Consider the following 16,563-nt stretch of genomic DNA (forward strand, 5'->3'; position numbering starts at 1 on the left):
CCATTCCTCCACAACGGATTCTCTTGCCCATGCCGATTAACACCACGTTGAATCTGCCACTAGCACTGGGGGTTAACTTATGGTCACTAATGAACCTACCGGCATATCTTTACTCGACATTATTAAAAACTGTCAAATGATTAGTCAAAAACAATCCAGTTGGGACGAAAGTAAAAGTTAACAGTTTTGATCAAGATTTTAAATTTTATTTTGTAGATTTCAACGATAGAGGTCGGTGTTTTATCCTAATTTTAATAATACATTTTCTATTGTGAAGCTAGACATAATTTATTAACATATTGCCAGAGAAGTAAACAAGTCATGCAAAAGATCAATCGTCGATTGTCTCCTATTTCTGGTCTTCACACTGCTGTATATGAAAACATAGCCTTGGTTTCCATATCTATGTTGACAGGTCGGGCCGCATTACCACCTCTTTCTGTCTTTAAGTTACCCGATTCCCTGTTCAACCTCCCGCGCTGTATTTCCTCCAGCTAAATACCAAAGTTATTGTCTTTCAATCCCGCCACAATTTCAGTTCCCTTGCTATACAGTGATCTCATCTGGTATTGGTGTGGAATAGAGTTGAACTGTTCATAATATAGTGTTATATTTCATCCCAGGATAAAATTGGAATCACATAATTGCATTATCAGTAAGATCGCCTGAAACCTTCAGTCACCCTTGTGTTACAGCCAGTCTTCACTAATCTAATTTGCTGCTGGTCAAACTTTCTTCTTCCATTCTCTTAAATTCTGATGTTGATCTAATCTGCATAATCGCTGCTCTGTTTGCTGATCTATGTTGCTTCTCATAGTAACAACGCCTTAAATTTTAAATTCTCATCCTTTACTGCCTATCTCATCCCTCACTGCCTAACGCAGTAATGTCCTTCAGCCTTATAATCCTCGAATGGAGCAGTAGACTGCAAAGGAACTGCCCTCCCTGATAATCATTACGGATATTTCCATATAACATAAATCGTTAATGCCCCTCCAAAAACGACCAATAAAGGAAAATCCCACGCACATCTTTTATGCCATTTGTTTTAATATCTATTGGAGATCGATACAAATGTTGCTTATCAAATTTCAAGCGAGGCGCATTTTAGTACAGTACATGAAAATAAAGTATATGGTAGTTGTTATTTTTAGTAATATATCATGATTGGCTGAAATTGTACAAAACCTCATTAGTCGTGGGGGCAGGGGACGAAATGACTATTTGTTATGTATTGTTACATCATTGCATTTTAGCCATTGCCTTATCCTACAATTATTTATATTTGCTGTAACCTCATCACTTTACGCTTTTCGAAATAAGTATCCCACATCTAATTGAAACCAACAGTTATTATAACAGTTTCTAATTTAAATCCTCATTGCAACAATTGTCGTGTACATTACTAGCTGCTTGACCCTTAGGCTACCTTCTTTATCCATTCATTTCAACTCCCAGCTAACGTCTGGGCATCCGCATTCCTGAGAGCTTCCAGCATTCACATTTAATCTCCCGTGTGTTTAATGTAAAGCTCATTATTTCTCAACTCCCTCATATCACGGCTTCTTCATTTTATTTGTGACCTTTAAATTCGATTCAAATAATCAGGTTTGCTTTCCCTTCTGCGATTTAAACTCGGTGATACTGATGTTAGTGACACCTGGGAAAGTTAAACTGGTAATTGGTAGTCAAAAATAAAAATCAATTCTGGTAACGAATTCTTGTGAATTTAACCTTCCGCAGCCAGTCCTGTGAATCAGCTCTTCCTATCAATCAATTCACAGGTAAATTTTGCATATATAGTTGAACTTTAAAGGAAACATTATATTTCCTAGGTTTAAGTAAGTACGATTGCATGGAAATTCCAATTCCATTTTCTAGAGATACGCATTATAATCAATATAGAAAATATGAATATCATTTTAAACATTCCTGACAGTTTTCTCTAACACACGCTCTTTTTCGTCGTCAAGTGTACAGGCAATCCTTTCCAATTTATGAAACCGAGCTAATAATCATTAGGTAGAAACTTGGGAAAGAGCTGATTTAAAAGCGTGATAAGATTTTCTTAGTTCTGCGAATTTGCTGGGAGATGTACCAGGAATAGGAGAGGGGAGATGTATTTACTATTTACCAACTGGTGTCTGTGACATGATCAAGCTTTTTTTTCGTTAATAAGTTTAATAAGCCAAGTTTAACGTGTAAAATTCATTTTAACCCCTATTAAAATAGAGTTTAGATACATATCCAAAACTGAATATTTATTTGGAATAATTTCGACCGGTGATATTTCGGCATTGCAAGAAGTTATTTTGTTTATATACTTAAAATGCGTAATTTAAATTATATTCATAATAATAGTTTTGGATTGGATGCAAGTTTGGTCAGGAGTAACTAGAAGATAACATTAATATGAAGAAATAACTTACTTTGTGCACTGTCAAAATCAAATAGAAATCAAAAGGATTCTAAACGCTGCCGTACCATGCTCAACTCACATCGACATTTGAAGTGATCACATATATTGCATTGCATATTTTAATCTTTATTAATGGGATGCTCTAATTATTTTAACCATTACTCCTTATTCAATGACGAGCTTTGGAAATGGTGAGACTTCTCTTTGATATTTGGGCAGTATTGATTTCAACGATAATAGTTTCAGCAACCTGTGAACGTTATTTCTGCTGTTAACACTGTAAATCTCTGACTCACGAATCTTTTTGCACAAAAACCTCTGCCACTCTGTGAGTATTTGAACAAGAGGAGCGACATCCCCTGGTACAATTTAGTAAAGGCAAGGGCATTAATAAAATCCCTTTGGCCCACCTGTAAACCTATCACTTTAGTCAGGAAATACAAACTGTATCGTAGTTATTGCAGGGACGAAGTTTTTCAAATGCCCCTTTTCAAAATAATTCTTTCATCTCTGATTCAATGGGCTATTTTACTGACATATGCGCCACTCTATCTAAATACAAATTTATTGAACGAGATGCTACATATTTTCAAAGCGCATTTCATTTTTAAAACACGCGTAACTGAGTTATGTAGTACATATAGCTACTCTTTGACGATAATGAAGTCAATCAAATGGGGAAAAAAAATGGAACCAAAATGGAACCAAGTATTTGTTCAAATACTTCTCTAAACTAGTAACATTGCAAACCTACAGGGGGCTCTGGCTGTTTTCGAAAGTGGGGCATATCCACTTAGACAGAATTCTGTTTCTCTGGATAAATGGCCTGCTTTCTTTTTGGACGGAAAATGCGTGGTAACCTTTAGTTCTCCGGGCCTTCTCAGTGCCTCCCCCCCCCCCCCCCCCTTTGTATCTCTCTTTCTCCTTACTTGTATATAAGACGTTTATGTCTTGTGTCGTATTCGAACCTGATTCTGTGTCGTATGGATCCTGATTCTGCTTGTGTAAATTTGTGACCTTCACCTACACAATACATCGTTGCTTCTTTTAACTTCCGCGCGTCAGTTGTTAAGTAAACACGCATGCACATCTTCGTCTACAATACGAGGAGGAGAAAGGAAGATGAAGTGAAGCCAAATCGTTATTAAATGCTGAACGCCTACATCCCCTATTATTTTCGAATTTGGCCTGCGAAATGTAAATATAAACATTTTTATATATTTTGTCAATCTAAAATATTATTAAATATCGTGGAGGGATAGTTTCCATTGTTCATAATTACATATTTTCTTGTTGGTATATGAAGTATATTCTAATTGAAATCTCACTTTGGCCTACTGTTAATCCAAATTTGAGGCATTGTTTTTCACGTTCCATCAACATAACTGAACGGTTAATTGCGTGTAATAATTAATTAATATATGAGATGCTTTATAGCCGTGATAATATAACAATTCCGCTAGATGGATTAATTTATACACTAATTTCTTGAAAAACGCTATTTGGTTGGCAACCTATGGGCTATGTTTATTTCGATCCAATACGGGCAGTAAATAAAACTTACGTTAAAAGAGATTTTAAAATACACCCGTGTACAATATATGTGCATGTAAATGACTTGCTTAAAAACATTCACACCGGAATTAACTTAAATTAATTTGCACCTTGCGTTCAACTAATATGTATTTTATCTATTTACAACATGATCAATTGGATATTTAAATATAATCAGACTGGTGGGATTAAATCGATTAAATATTGATTAATCTTTTTTGTACATTTATTCACATAATTATATTGCTTATGTCAAAGGAAGGAATAGAATAAATTGCATTTACATTTTCTGTACAATGAAATCTTTTCTGTGGTATAAAGCAGAATTATTTTAGATTTATTCAGTATTAAGCCCAGCATTAATACGTAAGGAAATGACCTGAAAACTTCACAACGCCTGTGCAGGATGGATAACGCAAGTTCACGTCTATTTCAACTATAATTACTTCCGACTGAGCACGCACCATTAAACACGACTCGTTCTTAAACGTAAAGTAGTAATAATTCCTCCACTCCTCGCTGCTTCTCCCTCAACTAAATCAGATTTTAAAACAACAGGAGAGTCTAATAGAATTATAAGAGAGAAACATCGCTGATTTTGAGGATCGTGTAATTTGATATGTTTACTCAGCTACAGGAACATTGTATATTTATGAATTTGTAGCTTCATTGCCCTTGCTGGAATACAGCACGGAACTCTCAGTGTATGGCAGTTGAAGAGTACATAAACATTAAAAAAAAGCAGTACCTTCTAGTATGAATGAGCCAGTGACGCAATTTAGGCTTTAGGCTACTATGAACGACGACTGTTAGTCAATAAATGGCAACACACTGGTCGGCGATTTTAAGGTAACCTTTATAAAAACAATATCCCGCATATTGGGTTACAGTTATGTGATATATTGTGTGTAGATGATTTTCAAATTGTAATATTCCCATAAAGCCTGTCAGTAACCAATCCACCAGCGATTCCCATCCATAAACTACGTCACTTTAACTTTCTAAAAAAAAACAAGTTTTCCTCCTTTATTGCAGTGATCTGTTTATTGACAAAATCACCCCAAAAGCAATGGGAAGTAACCCTATCACGACTGGTGACTGCATAAAACTAAAACAATATGGCGTTTCATAACAATCGGAATTGATATACCGCAAAATGTAAACAAAATTCTGGTCATGGTGAGTGCCTAGTGAGCATCGTACGTTTCTGATGCTCTCTCTCTCTCTCTCTCTCTCTCTCTCTCTCTCTCTCTCTATATATATATATATATGTATATCAGTAAAGATCAGCGTCCAAAAAATGAGAATTTAGAATGCCAAGTCTCCACAGACATGCAACAACAAATGGACAGATGGAGATCTACATACTGCTAGACGATAGGATTTATAATTGCGACGAGACACGGAAAGAAGAGAACTACCTAAAACCTTAAAGATACCAAGTCTTAATAATAAGAACCTGGGAACAAATGGCTGCTGTTACTTATACTAGCTTTTATAGTTTACGTATCCCACGAGTCACATTTTCTGTATGCTTTATTTCCCCAGTGCAGATATAAACGTTCAATTAGCTTCATTCGCCACTAGATTTTGCTGCACTGAAAACACTGCTGGCTCTAAAACTTTAAATGTAAAAGAGAGGCCTCCAAATGCACCATGCACATAACGCCTACCTTCAGTGTACGCATTTCTTTATCACCGATCGCACATTCACCAGTACAATTTAATTCCAGCACTTGAAGCATAAGAAATCCCAGATGTGGCACGTTGCTTTGCCCCACGCATATACGAGTACGCATATCACCTTAGCTGCTGGAAGAGGCTATGAAAGTAACTTTAGTTACTCGCACTTCGAGGAAAAGAATGAAACTATATACAACAGAGAGAACGCTTGCTTGCGATATATATTAAAATACAGAGTTAAAGTCCCAGAAACGCGCCGTAAGCCCAGCCCATAGCCATAACTTTCAAATGCATATTTCATTTTGTTTATGTAATTAAAATATTAAATATAGCTTTAAGCGGTATACACGGCTATGAAGGAGAGCAGAATATTATTTGTGGCTACATTAAAGAGGTGTACTTTGTATAGGACTTGGCTCATGTTGCTTTTTAGTTATAATATTTTAAAGGGCCTTTATTCATTTGATTTTTAATCCAATCTACTAGTTTATGAATATTAAAATTATAACGCCATAATCAGATTAAAATAATTCTTTAGAACATTCGTACAAATACAATGGCAACACTTAGTTTATACCTAATGCGTATTATTAGCGTAAAGCATAGTTACGGGAAAGGCAACAGCTAAGAGGCTACCATTCATTGCCGAAGCAGTCTAGCATTTATCGTGAAATATAAAACCACTTTGAAGTTGATATTAAAATATACATAATTAAATTATAGCTTAATACAGTATTTGATGGGCGGGAGGGAAGAAAGTAAACGTTTCAGACCTTAGATGTGTCTTATTTTTATTATAAAATAAGCAGAATTTCCCCCCCAAAGGTTGTAGTCACGTAATATAAACAGTAATAAAACAATTCTTATCCAGCGCGTGAGTATTCCTTCTTGTAGACCGATATAATTCATAATGCTTGCTTAATTTTTTTACTGATTTGTTTCAGTCCAATACAGCTGCGATTAAACGTTCCACGCATTCTACTACAGGAAAGCCAGCTTTCTGTACAGGTTTCACCTACAGGTAAATGATCTTCCTACAGCGTGATTTTTTATTATTTTTATCAAAACTTAAAATGCTCGCTTTGCACGCGATTACAAACCTATTCACTCTTGTTAACCTGGATATATAGATATGTAGTGTAATTTTAAGTGGGAGCAAGAATTCCAGATCGTGAATTAGTGACCAGTACAATAAAAACGTGTCTGTCTAAACAAATCATCATCCATTATATAAAACAAACCTTAAGACTTTGCTGCACCAATCTCTTATGTGATCTAATACAGTACCTTAAAACTCGAATTGCTATATCCATCATTCTTTCCCTTGGTTGACAAAATATCCGCTAGTTTTTTTTTATGCACATCGCTTAAATGTCAAGTAAAATATATAAAGGATAATCTTGAGAGTGTCTTTACTTGTTCGAAGATAAAAGGAAATTTGTATTTTTTTTACGAGCCAAGGTCAACTAAATTGGACGACATGGGATTGAGCATAGAGTCCTGTAAAGCATGATGGTGTATAACATCTGAATTGGGTACCGCAACGGCACTAGGACCCGGGGGTGCGGCCAGAGAATGCAATGGCTGCAGACTGGAGTTGGAGCTTTGGCCCAGAGATCCCAATAGCAGTGCGGGGCTGTTCGAAGTGTGATCTGGCGTTTGGGATGGAGTCTTTTCCTCGTCCGAGCTCGCTAGCATGTTTTTGTTCCCATTCATTGAAGGATTCATTTGGTTGTGGCCGCCGGCTGAAACATTGGAATTCGAGTTCTCGCTGTTTTCTCTGCGTGGAGAATGAAACAACAAAAAAATAAAGAGAAAGTGTCTTCCCAATCGTAGAAGCGCAAAACTTAACAACTAACATTTATTCATACATTTATGACAAAATATCCAAAATGTGCGTTCGCGTACTTGACGGACTACACACCGAGAGCCAGAGGTTGTAATATCACATAACACCTCAGGCTTCTCAGTTTTCTGATTTATTAGCATTAGTTGGTGGATGAATGACGTTGGGAGTGGCTAAGAAAGTTACCCATTGTTGAATTCAAATTTCTAAACTGTTTAATTTATAAAAATATTCGCTATATGGACTGAACCAAAACACGTAGACCTCGTTCTATGACTAGACGCACAATAAATGCTAATTTTAAACGTGTATTTGCTATCGTGACCTATGGGGAGAGTAGAATATAACACATACGTGTGTCAGAATAGCAAGATGACACGCCGTACAGGTCGTCCTTACTTAACGGTTCTTGGCATTAGGAAAAGAAAAGTTTTACAAAACTTTTTTTTCAGCCGCATCATCCGCCTTTCAGGAACAGTGCGGAGATTTCTATTGAACAAAACAAGAACCGTTCTGGTTTCCGATATCACTGTCAGCTCGGTCGACGTGGGTATAATTGAGAGCCGTGAATCGCTCTTGAATTAATCGCGGAGGAAGCACAGGGATTAGTCAGAATGCTGCAAACAAGAAACGCTGCGGTTTGCTCCAAGCGAGATAAGTTTTGAAAAAGTTTATTTTTCTTTACTTACTCGTACCTTTCTTTGGCTTCGGCGGCCCGGTCCCTCTGTCTCCTGTTCTTGAACCAGTTGCTGACCTGTGTTGTGGTGAGGCCGGTAGCCTCGGCAAGCTCCCTCTTTTCCCGAGGCGAAGGGTACGGGTTGTGTGCATACCATTCCCGCAGGACGCTGCGCGATTTCTCCTTGAAGCAATAGCTTGTCTCCTCGCCGTCCCAGATAGAGCGCGGCAATGGGAACTTGCGCCGAACGCGGTATTTACCCACGGCCCCCAGCGGCCGCCCCCGCAACTTTTCGGCTTCGATGTAGTGAGCCTTTAACCACAGCTGCTGCAGTTTGGGGTGGTTGTGCGGAGAGAACTGGTGACTCTCCAAGATCTTGTAGAGTTCGCGGAAGTTGCCCCTGTGAAAAGCCACCACGGCCTTGGCTTTGAGAACGCTCTCGTTTTTATGCAGATGTTCACAGGCTGGTAATGACCACAGGAAGCGGCCGAGCCGCTCGATGTTACCTCCTTGCTGGAGGACTTCGCACACACATGCCACTTGCTCTTGAGTAAAACCAAAAGTTGGAAGCATCGACATATCTCCCCCGCCTTGAGATAGTCTAAAAAACACATCCAGGTCCTCAATGGGGAAAAAAAAAGTATTCTGTGTCTCTTCTTCAATTGAAGGTTATGGTCTGTACCAGCACTTTTTAGTTGTAGACGTATAAAAATCTTTCTTTCACAGAAGTCCCAACACACTGCATTTGAAGACGTCCAGAGTGTTCTCCCTTCGTTTTTAATAATATTATTCTAAGTTGGCATGAATAGTCATTATGTAGGATTTGATTGGTTGGTTATCTGACCTACGGATAGTGAGGATAAGACAATAGTTAGTCAAATTATTTGCCATGGAAACGCTGTCACTCAAAGTAACCCGATCCCCTTTGAGGTGTCTCCTTCGCTGAGCTAACAGATTGCAGCTCCAGCTCTACTCAAAACCTACCTTGTAACTCTGCACTGCGTTATACGATTCCGGCCTGACAATCGAACCGACTACACCGAGAACAAGATCGGCTTTATTAGTCTTATGACAAACTTATCTTTCTTGTTGTTCTTTTGCTGCCTATTTGTTTGTTTCAGTTGCTCTGACAAGGACCTCATGGAGCCCCTTGGATGATTGACATCGCAGTGAGCCGCGCAAAAAAAGCACTTTTTCCCCGTGGTAACGATGCAGAAGAACACAAGGGTGGCGCCAGTGATCTGGAAATAACGCGGGGACGTGATCGTGGTGGGATCTGGTATCTGTAGTTACATCTTTGATATTCCGCAATACTTTGACCCTTGCAGTTGAAATACAACTCCCATAATGCTTTTCTAACGGGGAGGGCGTCGAGCGAATCTATTTTTCATTCAATCGAGGCTGCATAGAACTATGACTTCGATAATACAGACATCGACTCATTATTTCATAGAGGAACATAAATGATCACATAGTCGCATTTAAACAAACATGTAACATTTCACCACAATAGTGTGCATGATGTCGCTAGTTCGTGTAGCATTGGAAAGACGCGAGTGTACTTCAAAGTATAGCCAACAACTCACTGGATGGAAGTACTATTTTGTTTACAAGAACTCTCACGAATCGTTAAGGGAAGAGCTACAGTTCATCGTTCTAAGATTTCATCAAAATAACCACGCGATATTTTTTATCGGGATATGTTCCCCCAGTAAACTTACTTTAAGAAATTCGCAAAGTGCTGTGATGCGTTCTTTTCTCGTAGGGGAGGAGATTAAAGGCCACAGCCGATTACTATAACCTACACCTGATTTATCCTTAAGTGAGCTTTCGTTTCATGACATTCAGTACTAAAGGGGAGGTAAGAATGGCGATGATGTGATGGTGTGTGTGCGTGTGTATTTTTTGTGGGGGAGGCAATGATTGGAATAAGCAAACAGCTGCTTTTTTTTTGCCAGGAGCAATGTTGCAGATCTGCGGTAACCGGTCACAACTTCAGCAAAGACCAGAAAATTGGATCGACCAAGTGCTTCTCCATGCAAGTAATGAACTCTTCAAACGTGTTGGTCAGGAGCAATTTGAATCACAAACAAGGCTAGAATATACCTATCGAATTAACAAAACAAAGCGTGGATGCTTATTCCGACAGGTTTACTTTCAAAACCGCAACTAAGTTTCTCATTCTAGCTTTCGCACACTCTACTCGGCAGTCATAGTTGCTACAAAACGCTCATAATATTCTCTTAACCGGCGACGAGCTGAAAAATCTTTCGTCTTCCCGCTCTTTGGTAAATTAGGCAAACCACACAGATAAGTTTATTGGGAAACAAAGCCTTTAGTAGCGATTAGCGAATCGCCAGTTTTCATTACAGCCCCAGCTTGGGGATCTTTGATAACATAGGAAATAAAACGTTTCACTGCAGCTAAAACTGCTCTCGTTTTTATCGAATCATTTCACCACTAGCATTTACACAGGCAAACCATTATCAAAAACATAACATTTATATTATGTTTAGCGAGCACAACAAATAAATTATCCGCTGTGGTTACAACTTAATTGTCCATATTTATTTAGCTTCTGAGCGGAGTAAAGGGGGCCTGCTTCATTTATGATTCCACCAGTTTCTTCATTTTTAACTTATCCGGCAAACCTGCATATTCATCTCACTAATTTCGAAAATTCCTTTTGACTTATTCTGAACTATCGTGTGGATAGTCAGAGGCTTTTTCCCAGGGCTGAAATGGTTGCCACAAGAGGACACAGGTTTAAGGTGATGGCGAGTAGGTACAGAGGAGATGTCAGGGCTAAGTTTTTTACTCAGAGAGTGGTGAGTGCGTGGAATGGGCTGCCGGCAACGGTGGTGGAGGTGGATATGATAGGATCTTTTAAGAGACTTTTGGATAGGAACATGGAGCTTAGAATAATAGAGGGCTTTGGGTAAGCTTAGTAATTTCTAAGGTAGGGACATGTTCGGTACAACATTGTGGGCCAAAGGGCCTGTATTCCGCTGTAGGTTTTCTATGTTTCTATGTATTTGGTTATGGTTTGTGTTTAACCCATTTTTTTAAAAAGGCTTCGCAGAAGGGGATCACTATATTTTCCAAAGAAAAAAAAAACACACATTATTAAGTCGTTTACTTTAGATTTCAGATAATGTTAGCAATCTCTAAAAGTTAGCATTTTTGTTATACTTCAACGGTCTCTGATCACTGTGAGCTAGCACTTGTGCGCGATTTTGTTGCTCGGAATTATTTCGGGTCTGCTGTGCATTAGGGGCGCTTCAAATTGGATAGACCCTTTACATGGGCGAAGTCGGAGATTAATTCCGTTATTAATATTATAGTGCACCCGAGGGGAGAATCAAAAGTTTGCACCTTTGCACAAGTCCAAATTCAGAATAATTTCCATACCTTTTGACCGCACATACACAAATAACGCAATGCACTGTATAACGTGTTTAGTCTGTTATTTTTTTAAAAGAGTGAGATCTATTATAAGTGGAAGTCAACATATTCTTTTTAATCCGGAAGCGAGGGGAAAAAAGGAAAGAGCAAGAGAATAACAATACAGCTATTTCCGCATTAGCTCTGTCACTTATACCAATTAGGTTTGCTTATCATGAGCTTGGATCTTAAAACAACAACACTGAGGCATATTCACCCTAATTCACTCCATACGCCGGATTGCTCGCTTCACCAATACTGACATATTACAAACGCAGCGAGAAACGCCGAGGAACCGAATAATACTGACAATAAAGCATTAGGGTTAATAAAAATAGCATATGTCTATTATTAGAAAGCAGGAAGTGGATTCCTGGATTCTCAAGTAAACGCAAAATATTTAAAATGGTAATTATATCAATAACGCATTGAATACTTAGAACATAGAAAATTATAGTTGCTAAAAAGAGACATGGAAAATCTCATCGGCATTCTATGCCTGTTCAATTATGAGTGAAAGTTAATCCTGTTCTTTAAGCGGAGAGCAAAACAAGCAAAGGCTTCGTGGGGCAAACGGCGAATGACGGACTCAATGACAGTACTAGAATCAATTTGACAATATTTGTAAACTCCTTCTTGCCGGGGCTGTATATCTGAGAATGGAAGGCTTGAGGGTTCGGCTGAGCCTGACCAGTGATTAGACTTGCTGATGAATGGATATCACGTTTCTACTAATGGCTGCCCCGTATTTTGACAACCTCCTACTACTAACCCGAGAAGCTGGTAGGTCGACCGGCCTTAATTTGCTTGATTGCTCCAAGATGTCGAAGCAAACTGAAGTGATAGTAGCTCCTTCCTATTGATATTGGAAAATTACAACCTATTATGTAGTGTAATATTTCATTTCACGATGTTTCATAATTTAAGCAAAATATATTTTAAGCCTTCAAAACTAAATCATTACTAATTTAAAAACTATAATTCTAACCAACAGTTTGCGTATATTTAATTTGTCAGACGTTAACGAATGCGACTGATGTAACTGCAAATGTTCCCATTTATTATGGATAGGGGAAACTCGAGTTAACTGTTCGTGGTACCTCCCTTGCAATGTTCAATACTCTGTCAATTATTCCCAAAATAAATAGAATATTTTGTCTACTAAGGCAGGATTAAAAGTGAAGTGCAAGTACGTAACCTGGCGTCGAATTTCTACATGTGGAGATTTACCTTTTCTGTTACTATCAATTCTGCTATGAATAACGTTTTTGGAAAATTTAGTTCTTTGCCGAAATATTCTTCCCAGCGTCGCGTGTCACTAGTTGTAATTTTTATAAATATTAAAATCCCCTTGTGCAAATAAAAAGTTCCCCGAGTCGCCTTTAGTCACACACATAAGCCATTCTAACTCGAGCAAATCAAGCCTTTTTGGTAATATAACAAATCTGACCGAACCATATCGGTCCGACCTCCGATTTGTGAAACTCCACTTTAATGATTTCTGTTCATTCCCCTTTTAACCATGACATATACGGTCCAAAACAATGCTCTACTATTAGGAACTTTGGGCAGGTATGCCATAGGAAGCTGCTGATTGCCAGTGATTTGTAACTCTGGTTTATATAAGATATTACAAACAGATCCAATCCGTGTCTCCCTTTCAAAGATCGATCGCAATATGGTACTTCCCCGCGGAGCTCAAGTTTTTAAGATAACATCTACAGAGGTTGCTCCCCATTTCATAACATTTCTGAAATACTTAACATTTGCTATGTTCCATTTCCCGCTGTGGCAGAACGGTTGGTTAGTTGCATAACCAAATAAGCAAAATGCAAAAAAAAATTGTCAGTGTCGTCCAACCGCTACATGAAGAGCATGTATACGTGTAGTGGTGATGGTGATGGGCCACATAGGCAAGCAGTTATAGTTTTGCAATATGTTAGGTTTGAAAATCAAATAACTTACCGACCTGAAAACTGTAAACTTTGATAGACATGGAACATGTCAATGGTTGAAGGTCATACAATTTTCACATCTTTGAGCCATTGGAATTGTACAATTACTTGATATTTAGATATTTACTTTGCAACTTTGTCCCTAGTTTAAAGTCTCAAAAACATTACATATGCAATTATACTTCTGTTGTACAGATAAGTTTTGATCTTTTGTAAAATATCACCAACAAATGTTCTGTTGGCTGGTTCCACATAAGCATTTAGTATTCATAAACACAAAGAATATATTTTCTTTTGTACAATGGATTAGTACAAAGCCAAATTTTACTTAATAATTGCATTCCTACCATCTTATGTAATCAAAACATATCTAATAATTGATTAATTTGTATGCTTTGTACAATGATTCATACAGTAAGTCACTTGGTAGTAAATTGTGATTTAGTTTACAGATTTAATATAAAGTATGCAAGGATTATTGAAATTTCACTTCTTACCCCACCTTACTCAATGGTTCAATTGCATAAATACTCAGGATGTTTCAAAGTTATAATGTTTTCCTTCATGCTTAAATTTGCTTGAATAAATAGCTTGCCAAATTTTGGAGTATACTTTCTATTAAAAATCCTATAACTTTAATTTCTGTTAAATTGTGCAGGATATTTTAATTATTTATATAGAGTATATAATTTTATAAATTAACCACGTTGAATACACACCATTTTTTGTTTTAGCTGAGGAGTCAGCACAAATGCCCTACAACAAAGTTCCTCAATCAATATTACTCAGTTGCTATCTATATCAAGTGGGTATATTATTTGAATTAACAATGTTTTTATTTGGTTCAAATGTATTTATGTTTTTCTTTAATTCCTAAAGGTTTTGGCATAATTTAAAATATGATCTAAATGGGCTGCAAAACATTTATTACTTTCAAAGATAATAAATTTAATATATTTTCAAAATATGAAAAAATTCTTCACATACATTTCAAAATATACATATTCTGTAATGCAAACTAGCTTGCAGTTCCACTCATTATTAATGCTATTAATATTATTGGTTTGGTTGTTATGTTCAATTGATTCCATATTTCCTAATATAAACCAGATGACCCTACATTGTGGAATAGAAAGTTATGCAGGTATTGCGGATCACATCAGGCTTTATGAGTTGAAAGCTATTATTAATTTCTGCGCAACTAATCTTGATTAATTCCTGGATAGATTTTTTTTCTGTTATAAATAAACGTAAAAGAAAAACAAGACGTTTAGCAGAGTAAAATAAATAGAACAGTTTACTGAGTGGAAATAATTAAAATTGACATTAACTGTTCTACATTTATGAAATACAATATTCTGGCCTAGCCAGTCTCAAATAAATTATATTATATATACTAAAATTAGCAAAAGGTCTATAACTAAAAGGGCACCTTGGTTTAAAAATGAATTGTGTCACACTGAGAGGCTATAGCCTTAAGCAATAGTATGTTTATTGTTGGGGGAAATGAAGGGCAGACTAGATGACTGAAAGATCAGCTGAAAGTGCAAACAGTCTTGTATTTTAACATCTATGTGAAAATACAGTATGTATTTATTGAGATGGAATGGATACATTATTTTTATAGTAATCAGTGATGGAAATAAAGTGAATGCATTCAAATTATATGCAACGGTCAAATCTGTTTACACAAAGACATTAAGCATAAAGTCATTACCAACAAAACAGGCATATATATTAGGAAAGTAAGATCAACACTAATATCAGAGTAAACATTAAGCAAAATAATATATGTAGGTTCAGGGCAGGATTCTCATCTTTATGGCCATCTGTGTATGCTATTCTGTAATCAAACTACCTCTCTAGTTTCTTCTGTTAAGAAAGAATTCTGAAATGATTATACTCTTAATTCTCCAGGACAATCTAAAAACAATGATTAGATAACGATTATTTGTGTTCTTTTCTGCAGCACAATCTTGAAACTAAATTAATATCATAGCATAACATGAGGTTGTAGCTTTCCAATAGGAATGATCAGCTGTCCTCTGTAAGCTGAAAAAAAAAGCTAAATTCATCATTTTCTGGAAACCAAGTCAGTTGTAATTGAAGAAATAAAATCATAGAATCAGTTATTAATGCAGTAGATGATGTTTTGGCCTATTGAGTCAATATTTGTTATTTGCAGAACTATCCTGTCAATCCAGAATGGAATTGATGTAATTATTTGGTTAAACATTTTGATATTTGTTCAGAAAAGTTAGGGCCTACAATTAGAGATAAAGAAATTAAAATTGGCTCAAATCATTTTAACCTAGATGATGGTCTAGGCAAGTCAACAGGTACTTTAGTTTATTTTTGTTTTGGATGTATGGCAAGTACAAATTATTTTGTTTAGTAACAAAGGTGGGAATTTAAGATGCTTTGCTCTATGGCTGTCATATATCTGGTTTACTGCTACAGTACATGCTGGTGGAATTCCATAATGTAGCTCAGTGCTAAAAGTGAGACACTGGGGCCCTAGTCAGCATTTGAACAGACCCCTGTTGACAATATATACCATTATGTAAAATGATGTCTATTCTTTACCAAAAACTTTTTGAGAGAAGTCAAGAACTTGCAAAATTGACTGAAATCAAAATAAAGCAACAAAGGAAATCAGGGAGCCATTCAAGGAACTCCAGAAGGTTTACAATCATGAAAAAAAAATTTCCCTTGTTATGTAGTCTGACTAAAATAAAGTAGTAATGGAGAGTAAAGGCTTTGATTCATTTGTAATTGAGAAGAGAGAAGAAAAACACTCACTGAGTTTCTGTCCATAAAACACAAATAAAAATTCTTCTAAAAATGAGAGATTAGAAAATCTTTTATTCAGAATTCTTACACCAACTGCTAAAAACAATGCCAAAAACAGAACCTAGTCAGCTATTAAAAGGGAAATGACTATTTGCAAATGTATGTTGTAAAGAGTAAGGAGAAAAGCAGGGAA

The 16,563-nt window shown here is 36.8% G+C and overlaps 1 protein-coding gene across 2 annotated transcripts; it reads right to left on the reverse strand.

The window, feature by feature from the left end:
• Window positions 1-6,450: 6,450 nt before the first annotated feature.
• On the reverse strand, window positions 6,451-9,275 carry six2a (SIX homeobox 2a). 2 transcript variants are annotated; one of them, XM_059985323.1, is made up of 3 exons: window positions 9,163-9,275; window positions 8,198-9,022; window positions 6,451-7,436 (listed from the first exon to the last, which is right to left on the reverse strand). In XM_059985323.1, the coding sequence occupies exons 2-3, from the start codon at window positions 8,755-8,757 to the stop codon at window positions 7,106-7,108; spliced, it is 891 nt and encodes a 296-aa protein (XP_059841306.1). In that variant the 5' UTR covers window positions 8,758-9,022; window positions 9,163-9,275; the 3' UTR covers window positions 6,451-7,105. The 2 variants fall into 2 exon arrangements, with proteins under 2 accessions (XP_059841306.1, XP_059841305.1); XM_059985322.1 differs by having other exon boundaries at window positions 8,192-9,022.
• Between the last annotated feature and the right edge of the window lie 7,288 nt (window positions 9,276-16,563).

Source organism: Hypanus sabinus, chromosome 12 (genome assembly GCF_030144855.1).
Source record: "Hypanus sabinus isolate sHypSab1 chromosome 12, sHypSab1.hap1, whole genome shotgun sequence".
In the NCBI taxonomy this organism is placed as follows: Eukaryota; Metazoa; Chordata; class Chondrichthyes; order Myliobatiformes; family Dasyatidae; genus Hypanus; species Hypanus sabinus.

Excerpts from the sequence above, each read along its gene's own strand:
- six2a (XM_059985322.1), bottom strand. The coding sequence starts at position 8,757 with ATGTCGATGCTTCCAACTTTTGGTTTTACTCAAGAGCAAGTGGCATGT. Across the intron at positions 7,437-8,191 it reads GAAGCCAAAGAAAGGTACGA|AGAAAACAGCGAGAACTCGA; the intron begins GTAAGTAAAGAA and ends TTCTCCACGCAG.